The 21,066-nt window shown below is 38.1% G+C and overlaps 1 protein-coding gene across 3 annotated transcripts in view; it reads right to left on the bottom strand.

Annotated features, from left to right (window-relative positions):
- Nucleotides 1-21,066, bottom strand: part of MSH3 (mutS homolog 3) — a 223,320-nt gene that overhangs the window by 178,753 nt on the left and 23,501 nt on the right. For all 3 annotated transcript variants that reach the window (XM_023545593.2, XM_064273635.1, XM_003407981.4), the window contains exon 8: nt 16,617-16,783. In XM_023545593.2, the coding sequence (XP_023401361.1) occupies nt 16,617-16,783 (167 nt within the window). The remainder of the gene's footprint in view (nt 1-16,616; nt 16,784-21,066) is intronic.

Raw genomic sequence — 21,066 nt, 5'->3', positions numbered from 1 at the left:
ATTTCGAAAGTCACCAATCTGATTATTCATCAAACATTTATTTAGTACCTACTAGAGAAGGATATCATACTTGGTAAAGTAGAGGGCCAACAAAAAAGAAGACAGCCCTTGATGAAATGGAATGACACAGTGGCTTGCAACAATGGGTTCAAACAGCAATGATTGTGAGGACGGTACAGAACTGGGCAGTGTTTTGTTCTGTTGCACATAGGGTCACTATGAGTCTGAACTGACTCGACTGCACCTAACAACAAAAACATGCTAGCTAAGGAGCCCTGGTGGCACAGTGGTTATGCACTCAGCTGCTAACAGAAAGGTCAGTAGCTCTGAGAGAGAAAGATGTGCCAGTCTGCTTCTATAAAGAGTACAGCCTTGGAAACCCTATGGGGCAGTCCTACTCTGTCTGAAAGGGTTGCTATGAGTCAGAATCAACTCAACAGCAACAAGTTTGGTTTTTGGTATGTGTTTCCTGTTGTTGTTGCTAAGTATATGTTGTTGGTATATTCTAGCTGCTATAACAAGTGCTGGGAAACAAAAGGTCATTACGATACAGCTCCTGTCACTGGCCACCCTTTCTTGGTCTCTTTCACAGAAAACCCTTTATTCAACCCCTCCTTAGTACTGCTTTCTCTCCACTGTTTCATTCTGATCCTCTTTCACTTCCAGGTCTACTCACTCTTTTTCTCCAGAGCCTACATCTGTCCTGCCTCAGTCTGCCATGTTCACCTGGTAGAGCAGCACCACCAAACCAGTTTCTGCTCCCTGAGAAAACCATGCTCTCGCACATCTCCACGTGCCTCGATGTCAGTCTTCAAGTCTCAGTTCCAGAAGAATTACTCTTCTGGGAAGCTCTGCCTGACTCCTTTGGGCAAAGCTGATACTCCCATGCTACTGGTGACTCCATTAAAAAAAACCCACCACCATCAAGTCGATTCTAACTCATAATGACCCTGTAGGACAGGACAGAGATGCCCCATGGGGTTTCTAAGGACCTCGATTATCAGCAACTTCATTTCAATTGTTTATTTCCATATCTATCTCCCCACTGGACTGTAAGAACATGGAAGGAAGGGACCTTAATTCATTTTTGTTCCTGACCACCTAATAAAGAACCTGGCACACAGCAGGCACCCAATAAATGTTTTTAAGAATGAATGAATGAATGAATGAATGAAAGAATAACGTACAACTCAGAGGATATATTAGTAAGTTGAGGATCTATTGAAAATGTCTTATCAAATACGAGATTTTGTAGACAGGTGATTAAAAGGACAGCTAACTAGAATTCAGAATCAATAAGCTCTCTAAATTAATAAATAAACCTAAAACCTATTAAAAACCTGCTGCCATCAAGTCGATTCCAACTGATAGCGACCCTATAGGACAGAGTAGAACTGCCCATAGAGTTTCCAAGAAGTGCCTGATGGATTCGAACTGCTGACCATTTTGGTTAGCAGCCCAATGCTTAACCACTACACCACCAGAGTTTCCCGAAATAAATCTAAAGGTGGAATAGAATACCTTAATAAAGAAGTCAGCTACTGTGGAAAATGGAGGGTGGCCCATCTTCAGGGAACACAGATGCCCTTTCTGGCCCTCAAATTCATCATCTATATTTCTCTAAATTTCTGGCTTTGGATAGTCTATTTTTCTTTTTTCCATTCAAGGCAATGTTCCCATTGATTTTGGATTTGCCTCAAACAAATAAACAGCACCTAACTAAGAACACAGAGATAACGGGGCAAATATCGCCCCATGATGTGCTCCAGGGATAACTCCAGCCGTTCCCCGTCCAACTTCCGATTGTGACACATCTGCAAGCTCACTGCTACACTACTGCAACCTGAGAAGTTTCTGTTAAATCAACTCACATGTTTTTTTAACTCAAATACCAATTTAAGACTCTTTCTATGCCATAGAAATTTATGAAATCACAGGTTTGATTCACTACACGTTTTCAATACACCTTAGGTAAATATTTAACTGTAAAAGTAGAAAATGGTTATTTGTGAACCACATAAAATTAGTTCAGGTAAGTACACCAGGTGAGGCTCTGCCCAGTCTGTGGTGTCCGATGCCATGCAGGACCCAAGTCCACCCTCCCTACTCCATGGCCACTCCTCCTTCGTCCTAGGGCTCCTCACACGATTTATGCCTTTCTCTGGGTTCTCTGAACTCACTTGGTACTAAGTTTCCTTCAAGTACTTTTGGTTTTTAACTTCAATATTTTTTTTCTAGGAAGAAAGAAACTTTCAAAGAAGGTATTATGGCCTAGTCATCACGACAGCATTCTGATGAAGAGTTGGCCAACACCTCGCTATTACTTTTTTGCGCTTAGGTTGTTAATTTATCGAAGAATGGGGTTGTGTTTTTAACGATATTCTAACATGCTTAAATGGTGTTGTTTTGTTACATGCCGTTGAGTCAGTTCCAACTCATAGTGACCCCACATGCAACAGAACAAAACATTGCCCAGTCCTGCACCATCCTCACAATCGTTGTTATGCTTGAGCCCCTTGTTGCAGCCATTGTGTCAATCCATCTCACTGAGGGTCTTCCTCTTTTTCACTGACCCTTTACTTTACTAAGCATGATGTCCTTCTCCAGGGACTGGTCCCTCCTGATAACAAAGTATGTGAGACATAGTCTTGCCATCCTTGCTTCTAAGGAGCATTCTGTTTGTACTTCTTCCAAGACAGATTTGTTCCCTCTTTTGGCAGTCCGTGGTATATTCAATATTCTTTGTCAGTATCACAATTCAAAGGCCTTCCTTATTCATGGGTCTTCTTTAGTTTTCCTTACTCATCATCCATCTTTTGCATGCATATGAGGTGAGTGACAATATATGGCAACCTACTTCTATAAAAATTATGGCTCTGGAAAACCTATGGGGCAGTTCTACTGGAAGAGACTCGACAGCAAGGGGTAACACACCTTAGTCCCTGAGTGATGCAAACAATTAATTCACTAGCTGCTAACTGAAAGGTTAGTGGTTCCAGTCCACCCAGAGATGCCTCATAAGAAAGGCCTGGCAATCTTCTTCCAAAAAATTCATCATCGATAACCCAGTGGAGCACAGTTCTACTCTTAACACACAAGGGATTACCAGGAGTCAGAATCAACTTGACAGCAACTATTTTTTTATTTTCATTCCCCAATATGAAGATTTCAATTTTGTCTTTAAATCTGCAGTATACATATCTATCTTTGGGTAAACGCTGATATAGTAAAGCATTTATTTCGAAGGTCAGATCACTAAAGTCACTCTAGTACTGCAGGAAATTCTTTCACAGATATAAGTTAGGTCAACTAGTTAGGATCTGTTTTTAACCAAATATCTTTCTGAATGTCATGTACCTTATTTTTACACAAATAATGCACGTATCCTACATTTTTTGCAAACGGCACGACCCCCTTGCACGCTATTTCCCTATGCGCGATTTGTGCATTATATGTGTGCGCACATTATTCACATGGGCACATTATACAGAGGTTTCAGTAAATTATTCCATGATCACATCATGTACAACAGGACACTTGTAACTACACACATCCCCGTTGTTGCTGTTGGATGCCATCAAGTCAATTCTGACTCAGAGAAACCTCGTGTGACAGAGTAGAACTGCCCCACAGGGTTTCTTGGCTGTAACCTTTACGCAAGCAGATCACCAGGTCTTTTTCTCACACAGCTGCTGGGTGGGTTCAAACTGTCAACCTTTCAGTTAACAGCTGAGCACTTAACCACTGCACCGCCAGGGCTCTCTACCTTGTCCTATTTCCCTATCTATCCCCTCCTTTTCTATTTCTTTCTGTTCTTCTTCCTATTCCCAACAATTGGCATTTTCCAAACTCCTTGGTATTAATTATTTTCTCTGTGCACTCTTTTTTTTCCCGTTAAGGGAAGAGTTCATTTTCTTAAATCAACTGTCCCATCTAGACAACAGACTCACCCTGTGGGCTCCCACCTAATCTTCTGTCATGTCATGCCTTTGCCCAAAACAATAAACCTTACTGCCTTCCATTATGAGTCAATACCCCTTTGCCTGGGTTTTACAGTCCTCAACCCTTTCTTCCCTAATTTCTCAACATGAAAGTCCCCCCCAACCCCGCCCCATTACTATACCTTCTCTAATATTTCTAGCCTGTGTGCCTCAGAACTCACATTGTTTCCACACACACAACACATACCCTTCACTCCTCCCCACTACTAATTCAAGGCCTCTGCATCCTACAAATATCCCCATCCAAGCCCACCTCCTCCACAAAGTCTTCCTTGATGATACCAGTGCCAAGTAAGCTCTCATGTCTCTGAACACAAAATGGAGTTATCTTCTAGTATGTTCATCTGAGTGGTCTCAGTAAATATTAACTAAAACCTGTCTACTGCTTTCAGTAGCTTTTCCTTCAGTGGTGTTTTATAAACACGTAACATCTCTAAATCAAAGGTTAACCTTTTAAGCAATCTTAACTGCAGTTAATACAAGTGCTTAAAATCATTGTTTTAGGGAGCATAACAGAGAACCCCTGAGGGAGCAGGAGATCAGTGGGATGCAGACCCCAAATTCTCATAAAAAGACCATACTTAATGGTCTGGATGTGACTAGAGGAATCCCGGTGGTCATGGTCCCCAAACCTTCTGTTGGCACAGGACGGGAACCATCCCCGAAGACAATTCATCAGACATGAAAGGGACTGGACAGTGGGTGGGAGAGAGATGCTGATGAAGAGTGAGCTAACTGTATCAGGTGGACACTTGAGACTGTGTTGGCATCTCCTGTCTGGAGGGGGGATGGGAGGATAGAGAGAGTTGGAGGCTGGCAAAGTTTTCACGAAAGGAGAGACTGGAAGGGCTGACTCATTAGGGGAAGAGCAAGTGAGAGTAAGGAGTAAGATGTATATTAACTTATATGTGACAGACTGACTTGATTTGTAAACATTCACTTGAAGCTCAATACAAGTTAATAATAAAAAAAACGGGAAAAAAATCATTGTTTTCCATTTCTTTATCTATATTCTTATAGCAAATGGAAGGGAAACAATTAATATAGTAAGGCTGATTCCCTAAGACACAGATTGAAATCTTATAAACACATGTTACATTTAAAAAAAAAAAAGAACTCGTTGCCATCGAGTCAATTCCAACTCATAGCGACCCTATATAAGATAATTAACCTAAGAAAAATTAAGTTTATCAGTATTCTGAAATAATAATTTTAGCTTACTACCATTTTTTGACTAATATTTATTTTAGGTTGCCCTATGATACAAAATAAATAAGTTTGTACCTTGAGATATAAAAATAAATAAAAGACTGTAGATAATTTAGTTTTGAAATTGTAATTCACATAATATAAAATCCTTTGGAGACCTCTAGTGGTCAAAACAAATACTACAAAAATATCCTAATATTTTAAGATGGTACTTTTTCATGTACTTTAACATATTATTTCTCCAACTTCAAACATCAAACAGTAACTGACAAAAACTGTAAGCTCTTTTTACCAGATTTACTGCAGAAGAATAAGAGTGGTCTTTAAGACACAAGAAATTATCTATCACTTTTTATCTTTAGAACAAACAAGAAGGTGCTGCCAAGAGCAAAACAAAACAGTCTACTTAAAAATTCAATACTGTATTGTTTACTGGTAGTAAATATGGAAAATAATTTTGACAAGTTATTTTCTTTATACAGAATTAAAATCATTCCTTATGCCCCTTGTTAAGCTTTTTTTTTTCTTTTCTTTTCTTTTTCAATATGGCCAGGAGCTGTTTCTCAAGTTAATAAAAGACAAGTTTTATGGATGTTAAAATGGAACCACTAGCATTTAGGCAAAAAATTAAATTACGTCCATATCTAACACAGTAAAGAAAAATGAACTAAAGAGTTAAATGCTAAAAATTAAACTAAATACAAGACAAAAGAAAAATAAATCAACTAACATAAAATATAGATGAATACTGAAATGCTTTCAGTACGGGGAAAGATCCTTGTAAGCATTAAAAAAAAAAAAAGGATGCTTCCCAAAGCATGGAGGACTTAACTAGTTCAGACTACTAAAAACACATAGAAGTAGTCAATGAAAATATAATTAAGAATGTTCTTTAGAGAGAGGCAAACAGCTAAAAAAATAAAAAGGAAAGAAATCACCATGTGCCGGGAAAAAAAAAAAAAAGGTACAGGTGGGAAATGGCACCATAAAGAGTCACGGGCATTTTATATCCACATTTAAGCCATAAACAGAAGATGCAACTTTGACCTGTAAGGGACCTGAGCTGAGCCTCCTATACAAGGCCTTGAGCATCAACGTGCTGCTTCACTGAAAAACACGGGACTAAAAAAACTGCTCATCAGCCCAGGGAAGCAACAAGGAATCCTGACATGCTTTGGGACACTGGGTAGTCAGAACTGACTCACAGCATACAACAACATAATACATCAAAAACCCCAGGTGTTAAGCACAAAGAGAAGCTTAAATTTTTATTGCAAATGTGGTATAGCAATGACAAAAGTTGAGAAACTAATAAATAACCAAACTAAGACCACTGAAAACCAGAAGCAAAGGCAAAATTAGCACATTGCAACCATTCATGGCAAGTGCAGCTTCCACTGAAAAACAACAACTGCTGAAAATGAGTGCACAACAAATTTCAAAACACATGAGAGTCAGCACATGGAGCCAACAAAAGAAGTGTATGTTAAAGGATAGGACTCTACAGAACTGTAAAGGACAGAATAACCTGAAAGAAAATACAAAGTAAGTATACACGATTAAAGAGACATAAGGACTAGAAACCGTAAAGAATATGACAATATATATTTTTAAAAAACACGGAAACCTGAAAAAGTATCAAAAAGAACTTCTAGAAATAAAAATACAGCCAGTGAAATTAAAAACACAGTAGATGCGGTGGTGGTAGTGATGGCTGCCATCGAGTCAATTCCGTCGGGATTGTGTGCAGAGCACAACCTCCATAGAGTTTTCAAAGCTGTATCCTTTCAGAAGCAGATCACCAGGCCTATCTTCCAAGGAACCTGTGGCTGGGTTCAAACTGCCAAACATTGGGCTAGTAGTCAAGCACTTAACTATTTGTACCACCCAGGGGCAACTCCAATAAATAACAAAAGTGCATATTCAACACAGCTGGAGGGAAAAAAGTTGAGACAAAGATGTCGTTGTTAGGTACCATCAAGTTGGTTCCAACTCACAGCAACCCTATGAACAACGAAATGAAACACTGCCTGGTCCTGCGCCATCCTCATCATTGTTGCTATGTTTGACCCATTGCTGCAGCCACTGTGTCAACCCATGTCCTTGAGGTTCTTCCTCTTTTTCACTGACCCTCTACTTTGTCAAGTGTAATGTCCTTCTCCAGGGATTGGTCCCTCCTGATAATACATCCAAGTACCTGAGACAAAATCCCGCCATTCTCGCTTCTAAGGAGCATTTGGCTGTACTCCTTCCAAGACAGATTTGCTTGTTCTTCTGGCAGTCCATGGTATATCCAATATTCTTCACCAACACCATAATTCAAATGCATCAATTCTTTTCTGGTCTTCCTCGTTCACTGTCCAACTTTCCCATGCGATGACCTGTCGCCGTGGAGTCCCAGCAACCCTGCAAAACAGACAACTACCCATAGGATTTCCAAGGAGTGGCTAGTGGATGGAAACTGCCAACCTTCTGGTTAGCAGCCACAGCTCTTAACCACTGCACCAGGGCTCTGCATGCATATGGGGCAGCTGAAAATACCACGGCTTGGGGAAGGCACAGCTTAGTCCTCAGAGTGACATCTTTGCTTTTAAACACTTTAAAGAGGTCTTTCACAGCACATTTACCCAAGCAATACGTCATTTGATTTCCTGACTGCTGCTTCCATAGGTGTTGACTGAGGTTCCAAGTAAAATGAAACTCTTGACAACTTCAGTATTTTCTCTGTTTATCACATAATGTTGCTTATTGGTCCAGTTGTAAGAATTTTTGTTTCCTTTATGTTGAGGTGTAATCCATACCAAAGACCATAGTCTTTGACCTTCATCAGTAAGTGCTTCAAGTCCTCTTCACTTTCAGCAAGCAAGGTTGTCATCTGCATATCACAGGTTGTTAACGAATATTCCTCCAATCCCAATGCTCCATTCTTCATATGGTCCAACTTCCTTGATTATTTGCTCAGCATACAGACTGAATAAGTATGGTGAAAGGATATAACCCTGATGTACATCCTTCCTGATTTTAAACCACATAGTATTCCCTTGCTTTGTTTGAAGGACTGCCTCTTGGTCTATACACAGGTTCCACATGAGCACAATTAAGTCTTCTGGAATTCCCATTCTTTGCAATGTTATCCATAATTTCTTATGATCCACACAGCCAAATGCCTTTGCATAGTCAATAAAACACAGGTAAGTATCTTTCTGGTATTCTCTGCTTTCAGCCAAAATCTATCTGACACCAGCAATGATATCCCTCATTCCATGCTCTCTTGTTAATCTGGCTTGAATTTCTGGCAGTTCTCTGTTAATATACTGCTGCCACCACTTTTCAATGATCTTCAGCAAAATTTTGCTTGCATGCAATATTAATGATATTGTTGGATAATTTCTGCATTCTGTTGGGTCACCTTTTTTTGGATGGACACACAGGCAGGTGTCTTCCAAGTTTCTTGGCACAGATAAGTGAGTGCTTTCAGTGTCACATCTGTTTGCTGAAACATCTCAATTGGTATTCCATCAATTTCTGCAGCCTTGTCTTTAACCAATGCTTTCAAAGCAGCTTGGGCTTCTTTCCTGAATACGATTGGTTCTTGATCATAAGCTACCTCCTGAAATGGCTGAACATTGAACAATTTGCTTTGTATCCCTTCCATCTTCTTTTGATGCGTCCTGTGTTGTTCAATATTTTGCCCACAGACTCCTACGATATTGCAACTGGAGGCTAGAATTTTTTCTTCAGTTCTTTCAGCTTGAGAAATGCTGAGCGTGTTCTTTCCTTTTGGTTTTCTAACATTTCATTATAATACTTTACTTTGTCTTCTTAAGCTGCCCTTTGATATCTTCTGTTCAGCTCTTTTACTTCATCATTTCTTCTACTCATCTTACTCTATGTTCAAGAGCAAGTTTCAGAGTCTCTTCTGACATCCATTTTGGTCTTTTCTTTCTTTTCTGTCTTTTTAATGACCTTTTGCTTTCTTCATGTATGATGTCCTTGATATCATCCCATAACTCATCTGTGAGAGTGGTCAATGGGTTAAATCTATTCTTGAGGTGGGCTCTATCCAGGTGGGATATACCCAAGATCATATTTTGGTTTTCATGGATTTGTTTTACTTTTCTCCTGCTTCCACTTGAACTTGCATATGAGCAATTGATGGTCTGTTCCACAGTCGGCCCCTGGCCTTGTTCTGACTGATGATATTCAGCTTCTCCATCGTTTCTTTCCACGGATGTAGTCAACTTGATCCTGTATATTCCATCAGCGAGGTCCATGTGTATAGTCGCTGATAATGTTGTTGAAAAACATATTTGCAATGAATAAGTCACTGCTTTTGCAAAAAAAAGAAAAAAAATTTTTTTTTTTGCAAAAGTCCATCATGTGATCTCCAGCATCATTTCTACCACCAAGGTAATAATTTCCAACCATCCTTCCTTCTTTGTTTCCAATTTGCACATTCCAATCACCTTGACTGCATGTTTGATCAATTTCAGACTTTAGAAGTTGGTAAAAATCTTCAGTTTCTTCATCTTTGGCATTAGTGGTTGGTTCATAAACTTGAATAGTCATATTAACTGGCCTTTCTTGTAAGCCTATGGATTATCCTATCACTGACACCACTGCACTTCATGACAGATCTTGAAATTTTTTTTTTTAAATGTATGCAATGCCATTCCTCTCCAAATTGTCTTTCCTGGCATAGTAGACCATATGATTGTCCAACTGATTCAAAATGGCCAGTACCAGTCAATTTCAGTTCAATAATGCCTATGATATCGATCTTTACGTGTTCCATTTCAGACAGAGAAATGGAACATGTAAAAACAAATGTAAGAGACACAGAGAGTAGAATGAGAAGGTTCAACATACTTCTGACAGGAGTTCTAGAAAAGAAAAAAAAAACAATACGGGTAAAGTAGTATCAAAAATAGATAATGGGTAAGAATTTTCCGACACTGAAGAAAAACATGAATCTTCAATCTAAAATAGTGTAATCAATCACAAGAAAGATAAAAATAAACCCAAACCGAGATATGCTATAATCAAACTACAGACTATTGAAAAAAAAAAAATATTAGCAAAAAAAGAGAAAGGAGACAGATTATACACAAAGGAGCAACAGTGGAAAGAGAGGAGTCTTATCAGTCACAACAGATTCTAGAAGCCAGCAAAATAACTTCAAAGTGCTAAGGAAAATTACTCTCAACTTAGAAGCTTATATCCAGATCATTCAAGAGCAAGGATAAAATGAAGACATCCTCAGTCCAAAACAAATAAGACTTTACCACTCAGTGACCCATGATAAAATAGCTACTAAAGGATGTATTTCAGCAAGATGGACACTGAATCCAAAGGAAGGTGTAGAATACAAGTAGCTATAGTAAGCAAATTTACATACTCTTAAATATATGCAATACATAAAATAATAATGATGACTAGTTTTGTAGAGACTGAGTATCAAGATACAAGTAAAATACCAGATATCAATAATAGGGAAGACAAGAAGGTAGGATTAAAGTATTCTTAAATCCTTGCATTGCCTAGGAATACTAAGCATCAAAATGAGAATAGCTGTTACTTGTAAGAGTTTCCTAGGCCAGGCATTGTTTTAAGTACTTTACCAAAACTAATTTACTCAATCTTCACAACAACTCTACTATGTAAGCACTCATTATCCCTTTTCTAAGTAATTTAACCAGTCACTTCCAACCCAAGCTCTATGCCATCAGGGCCCATACTGTTTGACCACTGACTTTTGAATCTCCACTATATCATTCTGTCCACAGATATAAGTCAGCCTTAGATATATGAATTAATTTTTGATTTTGTTTCATCAAATATGCCTGTTAAATATCCAAGCTTAACCATCAAAAGAATGAAAAACGAAAAGAGGAGAATAAAGAAATCTTGACTCATTCATGAGATGGCAGGAAAAGAGGAAAAAAAGCAAAGAAAAGACATAGTAGTAAAGCATAAAACAATCACAACAAAAGTAAAGAGGTTACCTTTGCCGTTGTTAAAAGACAGAGCATTTCAGAATTCTAGTAAGAAACGTAAAGACCAATACCAGGAGTAGAAATTAGAAGCTTTTTTTAAAAAAGTAATTTTACTTTTGTTGATGTTAATACACACAGAACATACACCAATTCAACAATTTCTACATGTACAATTCAATGACACTGATTATGCTCTTCGAATTGTGCAACAATTCTCACCTTCCTTTTCCTAAATTGTTCCTCCTTCATTAACATAAACTACTCCCCTCTAAGTTTCCTATCTTTTGAGTTCCTGTTGTCAATTTGATCCTATATAGATAGATCTTAAAAGAGCATAACACTTGAGGCAGACATTTTTTAATAGTTAAGCTAAACTTTTGTTTGGTTTTAAGAAGACTTTAGTAAAGAGGCTTTTTTTATTTGAAAGATATCACAAAAAAAAAGTAATAAACAAAAATTTGAAAATGAAACAGAAAACTGGGAAAAAGGACTGCAACAAATACATACCTTTAACATGTAAAAAATCTCCTACATGTCAATTTTCAAAAGACAACCCCAAAAAGAAAGGCTGGAAATATACAAAGCCTGAAAATTTACATGTAGTTATTAACCCCAGCCAAAGAAATAAAAATTAAAACAAGACGAAGGTACTCATCAAATCTGAAAAATTCTCATATGACATCCAAAACTGTCTTTGGTATGCCAAAGGCTTTTGAATCTCATTTAATGAATGAATATTTAAAAATATCACCAGGCATAAGTTTAGCTTTGGCAATATCTGTTATTGTGGATGATTTTTTATTTTATTTTATTTTATTTTACCTTTATTATTTTATAAAAAGCACATGGAAAACAGTAAAATTAAAGTGTTGATAAAAGTTACCAAATATAGCCTCAATTATATCTAAACTAATCGAACATACGCTCATTTGTGAAGAAAATGAACAAAACCAAAGATGACATGAAATATTAAAAAACAGTTTTAGAAAACTATCTTTAAATAACATTTTTGGAGATTTTAAAATAATTTTTTAAAATAAAAAACATATGCCAAGAATGGCACCCCTTATCAGTATACTGTTTGTCTTTTAGTTATTTAAGTTTTGAATACACTGTCAAATTAAGAACAAAAATCTGTGAATTTGATGCAGAATTTTTCATCTATCCAAGTGGCAGAGATTATTTAACTAACCATCCTCAATATTGGCAAGAGTTCAAACAAGCCCTCCTATATGACTACATTCTAGCAAGCAATTGATAACTATATCAATGTTTATACCCTCTGATCCAGTAATTCCACTTTCAGGATTTATTTTGATGAAATAATCAGAAATGTACTCAAAGATTCCTATGCATGGACTCAAAGATTCCAGCAATATTTGTAATACTGAGGAAAAAAATGACTACAACATGACAAAACGGGAATGGGTAAATAAACTATGATAATTTATATGATTGCGTGTTACACAGTAGTTTTGTTTTCAGTAGTACCTACTGAAATATTAGCAGATGACATGATATCATCTAGCTTCAGAATGATACAAGGAGACATTGAGTGGAGGTATGAATGAAATGAGGCTGGCTCTGAGCTGATAAATATTGAAGCTGGTAGACGGATTTGTGGGGGTTCACCACACTATTCTATATAATTTTGTGTATGTGAAATTTTCCATAATAAAATTAAAAAATATAAATGTGAAATTGTAAGTAAAAAATCAGGATCCAAACTGATTTTGCAACTTGAAGCCAAGTTTATAACTGAAAAAAGGGTGACAGAGCATATGTACACAGAAAATACACCAAAATATTTAATAGTTATGTTAAAATTAAACAGCTCCCCAGAAGCCTGAACAATGTTCAAAGATTTCTGGGTGTCTTATCATTAAATGTAGAGCTCTGGTGGCACTATGGTTAAGAGCTATGGCTGCTGACCAAAAGGTCGGCAGTTAGAATCCACCAGGCGCTCCTCGGAAACTCTATCAGGCAGTTCTACTCTGTCCTATAGGGTCACTATGAGTCGGAATCGACTCGACAGCAACGAGTTTAGAATTTGTTTTTTATCATTAAAAATACCCCTGCAAATCAACCTCATTTGTCTCCCAAAAATGCCCCTGCTTATTTTCCCAAGGACCTTGCTCACTCTGAAATAACAGTAGATGTTTAACCTAAAAGTTTCTTTTTCCCGAGACCTGTATCTCTACGATTTTCTATAATCCCATGTGACTTGTTTTTCTGCACTACTGTATAACCTTCAAAGAGCCAATGGTACATTCTTCCTTTTATCACAAGGCTGTATAAAGCATATAAGCAAAAAAACACTTTGCAGCAGCCACAACACTTTCTCTAGAATTGACTGCCTGTTTGCAAACATCTCTTTCTGTAAATTAATAGCTGGTCTCTTTAATTGTTAAAGTCTTATTGTTTATAACAGTAATGATCTCTAGGTTATGAGATTTGACTTAATATCTTTATCTTTTTTTTCTATAACTTCCAAATTTCTTCTAAATGAATATGTATTAGTGTTATAATCAGAAAAATAAATTAGGAAAGCTACTTTGAACGAAGTTAGGTTTAAATGAATAAAAACAATAACACTCTTAATCCTAAGGACAAAGAAACATATGGAACTTTAATCAATTAGCTTGATTTTCTAATAAATTTTTCAACTTATTAATTGAAAATATTCCAAAGTCCAAATTCCTCAATACAGGCAGTCCTCGACTTATGGCATATTCGAGTTATGACAAATCGTACTTAGGACGGTCTTTTTTTTTTTTGTACATCTTCTAATCATTAGTAATATGTTTTACTATATACATGTTGCAGCATATAATTTGCTGATATTATCAATCTTAAATGTTCACCCCCAGATGTTCAATTTTATGACTTACTGTTCAAAACACTGCCATTTAGATTTAGTTTTCTAAGCTAAATCAGGAGCTTCAGTTGCTTGAAAACATGGTCCCAAACGCTAATCAATTTGCTGAAGTTAATAGGCAGATTTGGGAACCAGTGAGATGTTACCACAAAATATACAAAGAAAAAAAGAAAAGGCCCATACAGACAACTCTCAGTAATTTCCCACCTAGAAATGCCATCCCAATTCCCAAGGACAATCCAGATGGTCCAGAACCTTCCACAAGCGGAGTTATTACAGCAACTGACAAAATGCCAACATTGTCCAACTCTTCTGTATTGTCAGAGTAAATTTTTGATTTGTGTGTGTGTGTTTTTTTTATGTATCTATGCATGTATCAAGATATATCTGCTAGTTTATATGCAATGTTTCCAACCCCTAAAGACAAAGATTGGATTTATAAAGCCACTGAAAATAATAAAAAACACCCAGTGCCGTCAAACTGATAATAATAGGCAATAATAATGAAAACAAAAACAAAAAACATGAAGTATTTGACTTACATCAGAACCAACTTAAAACAGAGTCGTTGGAACAGAGGTCTATGGTAAGTAGGGGACTACCTGTATCAGGGACGGATTACCCAATAAGCATCAACAAAACAGGACCACCAGTTGTTCAAAACAAGACCCAAAGGTGCCAGCAGACAGGACACAAGGAAAAGCAAGCCCCACAGTGGAAGGGAACTGGCAGGGCACTAAATGATACTGATACCAGCTCCAGCTCATGAAAATGTGCTGGCTAGAAATTAAGTTCACGCATGGTCATGAGGGCGCCCACCCACAAGACTGTTGTAGCTATGAGGCCACTACCATTTCAACACCTTCACTGACCTCTGACTCCTACAGTCCCCTCCCATGTAACTGAACCACCGTATCTCGGTGGGTCTCTTGGGAATATACTATTTCTTTCTAATAAACAAGAAGTGGGGGTGGGCTATTGAGTCTAAGCCTTGCTACATTCACCCACTATGCAACTGGATCCAACATGAGCAATATATTGGGCAATGATGGATTACATTAATAGATAACAGCTCCCTTATCCATTTTGAGAGAACTGTCTTGTACATCCACGTCTGCTGATCCAGCAGCTTTGACTAGAAACGCCATCAATGCTCTTTGCCACGATACAAACACAAGGGTATGCTCTTGCGCATGTCCTGGTAAACAACCAATGAGAACTCCAGTCCCAGATGGCGTGCGAAGGTGAGGGAACTCAAATAAGTAGACCATTACAATGAATTCAACCAAGTTACTTTTTAACTGTATAGCACTTATGTACAGAGTTATGTCCTAAGTTTTATAAACAATAATATTTATAACTTTAACTTTAAAATATGTCTGACATACATGTGGATGCAATCTAGCACACATTTAATATAATACTAACACAGGTAACAATAAAATACTAACATAGCAAACATCCAAAAAATACTAGAAATATAAATATTTATCTAGCACATAAAGTTTTAATTTATATACCAAATGAGTTTCATTTTTTATTGTCTGCTGTGCAGGACACAGTGTTTGATACTACTCCATGTATGCTAATACATGAGGTATATATATAACTCATATATCCTGTTAGAATGCATGAGTAAGCAGAAAGGAGGCACCACAGATTATCAGTGCTTAGGGCATGCCTTAATCTGGCCGTGACCTGTATATAAAGTCCTCTTCACTCTAGCCCCAGCCTGCCCTTCCAGTCTCTTCTCCCACCATACTTGTCCAAGTGGCAGGAAAGAATCTTCCCAAGCAGGCACCTTTATACTTGGAACTTAATACAACATGCCTTACGAATCCAGCTAGGTATGCACACATCTGCTTCCCCTACTAGATTATAAACTCTGACAGACATGTAACACAACCACGTCTTCTTCCTTTGTATGCCACCATGCCTGAGACACTGACTCATAAATAAGAAGTGTGGTCTTAGATCTACTAAATAAAGCTAACCTGTTGCCGTAGAGTCGATTCCGACTCATAGTGACCCTACAGGACAGAGTAGAACTGCCCCACAGGGATTCAAAGGCTGTAACTTTTACGGAAGCATACTACCACAGCTTTCTCCCACAGGGCAGCTCGGTGGGTTCAAACTGCCGACCTTTCGGTTAGCAGCTGAGTGTTTAACCACAGCACCACCACGGTGCCTTAGTAGATAAAGCTACTGGACGTGAATTCAAACTTGCAGCACAGATAAAGCATTTTCAAAATTAAATAAACTTTCTAAGAAATGAACTCTAAATTGCCTCCAGATACTGAAGATTAATGAACAATTAATATCATTGATAATATCATGAACCCCTTTAAAGAGGTCACCTCTGAAGTGATATCATGGATAATTTCATTTTTCTTTTTAAAAATGTCCTCTACTATTGCTGAAATATAATTTTATGAGTAAATATTTTCAGTAACTTTCATAAATATCAATCAGCTTTGGAATGGAGTCTAAGTTTTAGAATCAAGCGTGAGTTTCCAGCACGTGCCAACTTACCTAGCAGCGGTCACTCTGCGGATGAGCGTCGCCGTTTGCTCTGACAAACCTGATGGCAGCAGCAGCTCCACTGGCTGCAGGCACAGTATCCGAGTTTCTAGTTCTGAACGAGAAGCAGAGTCCTGGAAACTATCAAACACAACTTCACCTGTAGCAGGCTGTACTCCCTAGCAACAAACAAAAACAGAATGTCACAGAAAATACATACTTTTTCCTAATTATATCTATGACCCAATACAAATAAATCTGGAAGTAGTAAAGATGATACACTCATTAGCATCTACTCCATTTCTAAAGTGTCCAAAAGAAGAAGTCAGAGTCACCAATATCTAACCTATGCTTGATGGGATTTTGGAGAGACAGCCTGAGTACAAGGTCTGGATCTAACACATCTAGTTGAGTGGCTGTGATGTCAACAAAGCCTCCTGAGCCTCAGTTTCCTCCTCTGTAAATGGGAATAAACCAGCCTACTTCCTTCACTCAATTTTTGTAAGAAACAAATCAGAAAACAAACATGTAAATGCCTTGTAAACCATAAAGCCAAAAAAACAAATCTTTTGCCAATGAGTTGATTCTGACTCATAGCGACCCTATAGGACACAGTAGAGACAGAGCAGAACTGCCCCATAGGGTTTCCAAGGAGCAGCTGGTAGATTTGAACTGCTGACCTTTTGGTTAGCAGCCGAGCTCTTAACCACTGCACCACCAGCACTCCTTGTAAATTATAAAGCACTGTATGAATAGCAGCTATCAAAATTAAAAGTAATGAAACAGGCTCCTAATAAACTCACCATTAAAGTAGTAGTAAATTACTACTTCCTCATATAAAACTAATATATAAAAAATATTATTTTTTTGGAAAAAAAAAATAACAAACTCTGAACGGACCTCAAGGAGATCATCTATCCAGTGAAATAACTACAATGACGTAAACCTACTTCTTATCACCCAAGCCAATAACAACAAAGAAAAACTGGAAGATCACGGTTTGGAAGAGATGAGAAAGTTGTGAAGTAACTTACCCAAGGTCCCACAGCTATGAAGTGCCAGAACCCAGGGTTCAAACTCATGTCGTCTGAATCACAGGCCACACTCTCATCTACTACTGATACTTATGAAATGCATGGGGCTAGTTACAGATTGGAGCCCTGGTGGCACACTGGTTAGGAGCTTCGCTGCTAACCAAAAGGTTGGCAGTTCAAATCCACCAGCTGCTCCTTGGAATTCCTCTGGGACAGTTCTAGTCTGTCGTACAGGGTCACTACGGTTCAGAATCGACGCGATAGTAATGGGTATCAATGGGTAGTTACAGACTGCATTAGCTACGAGGCAGAAAAACAATCAATCCCTACACTCACACACTGCAAGTGGAAAGTAAACTGACACAATCACTTCGGAAAACAGCCTGGCATTACTTAAGAAAGCTGAAAATACCCCTACTCTGTAACTCAACAATTCCTCCAATGGGACATATTCTTGAGAAACTCAGACACATGTATGCCAGAAGGCATATACAAAAACGTTTATAGCAACATTCTTTGTACAGCCAAAAACTGAAGGAACTCACATGTCCATCAACAAAAAAAGGAATAAACTACAGATCATAAAATGGGATAGTACACATACCAATGGCAGTGAAAGAACTGCCGCAGCACACGTAGATAAACCTCACATATACAACGGTAAATGAAAGCAAGCCCCAAAGCACATACAACATGTTTACGTACACATATAAAGGCTAGGGTGGTAAAACTAGAATTAAAGGCAAGGAAGTTATTATCATGAAAGTCTAGATTATGGTTACCTCACAGAAGCCCTGTGAGTTGTTGCTGCTGGGTGCCACCAAGTCAATTTCAACTCACAGTGGTCCCATGTGTACCTGCTCTGAACGGTTTTCTAGGCTGTAATCTTCGCAGGAGGAGACCACCAAGTCTTTTCCCCTCAGAGCAACTGGGTAGGTTTGAACCACCAATCTTTCGGTTCAGCTGAGCACTTAACCATTGAGTCACCAGGGTTCCTTTTATGAGTTGGAGGCAATATACTTCCTTACCTGGGTGGCTGCCTCACAAGTCACAGTTTTATTACACAGTAAATTTTTGTTTTATGCATTTTTCTATTCGAATATTTTATAAGTTTTTTAAGTCCCTCATTTTTAGCTCAAGGAACTTCTTTAATCCTAGACCAGAGGCCTTCTCTAAGGCACAGATAGCTGGACTATAAGTACATAAATATATATACATGTTTATCTCCCAAATACAAACCATGCATTTACAAAAGTTCAAATAATACATTTATCAGAAAAATTCCCCTTTCCTTTAAACAGAGAAATGGTCTATAGTGTAATACCTACAACATCTATCGTTCTGTGTGATATATAACATTGAAAAACCTGAAGCCAGTCCGCACAAAATGTGCATTGCCCAGCTGAAAGCAGAGGGCCTGATTACAGTGGTACTACACCAGTAAGACCTGTGAGTTCAGACTAACTACCAGTACCCAAAAGATGACTTCCAGGTAGTGACTGGAGAATGTGTGACACTCACCAAAGCAGAGGAAAACCCAAGGAGAACAATATTGAGAGTAAAGGATGAAGAGATCCATTTCAGCCATATTGACTTTGAGGAGCCAGGAAAATTCTGAAGTCCCTTATCCAATAGAGAGCCTAGAAGTCAGGAGAGAGGTCTAGCCTAAACCTAGAGTTCTGGGCATCATCAGCCCAAAAGTGGTCAGTGAGGTCAGTAATATGACCCAAGCCATAGCTTCATCTATCCTGAGACTAGAAGAACTAGATGGTGTTTGGCTACCACTACCAACCATTCTAATCAGGGCCACAACAGATGGACTCTGAAAGGATGGGAGAAAAAGGAGGAACAGAACCTCAAATTCGAGGCTGGAGAACTCTCCAAGACTATTGCCCTGAAATACTCTTCAAACCTTGAACAGAAAGTAACCCCTTAGATCATCTTGTAGCTAAATAACAAATTGGCTCAAAAATAACGAAAATCATTCGTAAGTACTGTGCTCCTTTAAAAAATCACCTGTATGAGACCAAATGATCAACAATTACTTTAAAACAGGGCTTCTAACCAGTTCCAACCAGTCCAGTCATGGGAAACAAAGCAAAAACAACAGGCCCAAATTTTTATGACTTAACAATGTGGGTGATCCAGAACGATAACCAGAATATAAAAAAATTACAGGCTGAAGCCCTAGAATGGGAGACTCAGAAGATGTGTAGTGAGCCCTTTGAGGAACCTGTTGGGTGAGACTGGACTATTGGCAGGACTGTGGAGCACGACACACATTCAAAGCAGTGTGGTCGGCCCCCACCTTTGAGCGGGACACCACTGTTTCCAACTCTGCTCAAAATCCAACAGGCTTGAGATTTGGTTGCTATGCAATGTGTACGCTGCCCTTGTTTTTTAAGAGGGTAAATTAGGTTTCCAGCAGGGATTCAACCTATAATTTTTCCCATACCAGTCATCATTCCAGTTCACTCAAATTTTAAAAATTTGGTTCTGTTCCAGTTTCGCTTCCTTGGCCATGGTTGAACCAGGAAGAATCAGTTCAAAGCCCTGCGTTAAAAAAAAAAATGAGAGTGTAAGAGGACAGGGAAACGAGATTAATGGAAATGGAACAGCCAGAAAGAAAACAGTGAGAATGTTTATGCACTGTGAAGAATGTAGCCAATATCACTAAACAACTCATGTAGAAATTATTGAATAAGAACCTGAACTGCTGTGTAAACCTTCACCTAAAACACAATAAAATATTATTTAAAAAAAAAAGAATAGGACCCTAAAAAACACTGCAGAGGCAAACTATCACTTCTCATTTTTTCCTGCCCCAGTTCACATTAACTTTGGTTAACCTGGGCAGTGGACCAGAGAGTATTTGCAAAAGCAGTAAACAGGAGGTATACACTATCAATCATGCTCTTTAGAAGAAGTTTGGGGTAAATCTAAAATAGCACATTATATATATTAAAGCTTAAAAGCAAATAACCTTACTATTTGTAGATAGGGCCAACTACCTGTGGCTAGACAAAAAGTTGCTTCTCAAGGATAAAAAATCATTTAAAGCTGTCCAATACCAACAGTAATGCTAACTCACAAAGGGAAGGACTTGTTGGTTAAGTAAATGACAAGTTAACACAGAGATCACACGGCCAGAATAAGGTATTAAAAGGTACATTGGAGACACTGAGGTTGTAAAAATTTGTGTTGCTATTGTTGCTGATTGCAAAAGTTAAAAATCTGCAACAATAGCTAGAATTAGGTTACTACTTAGGCAAGCAGTCCTACTTTTGCATAACTTATAAAACAAGGGAATCCAGCAGCTCTAAAGGGCAATAAAGGGTATGATTTTGAGAGGCGCCCAGGTGGATCGGTAAATGCGCAAATTACACATATATTGCCAGAATGCAGCAAAATCACTATGATTCACAAAT

The sequence above is a fragment of the Loxodonta africana genome, chromosome 2 (assembly GCF_030014295.1).
Source record: "Loxodonta africana isolate mLoxAfr1 chromosome 2, mLoxAfr1.hap2, whole genome shotgun sequence".
NCBI lineage: Eukaryota > Metazoa > Chordata > Mammalia > Proboscidea > Elephantidae > Loxodonta > Loxodonta africana.
The sequence above is the reverse complement of the archived record's forward strand: the minus strand, read 5'-3'. Positions and strand labels throughout refer to the sequence as shown.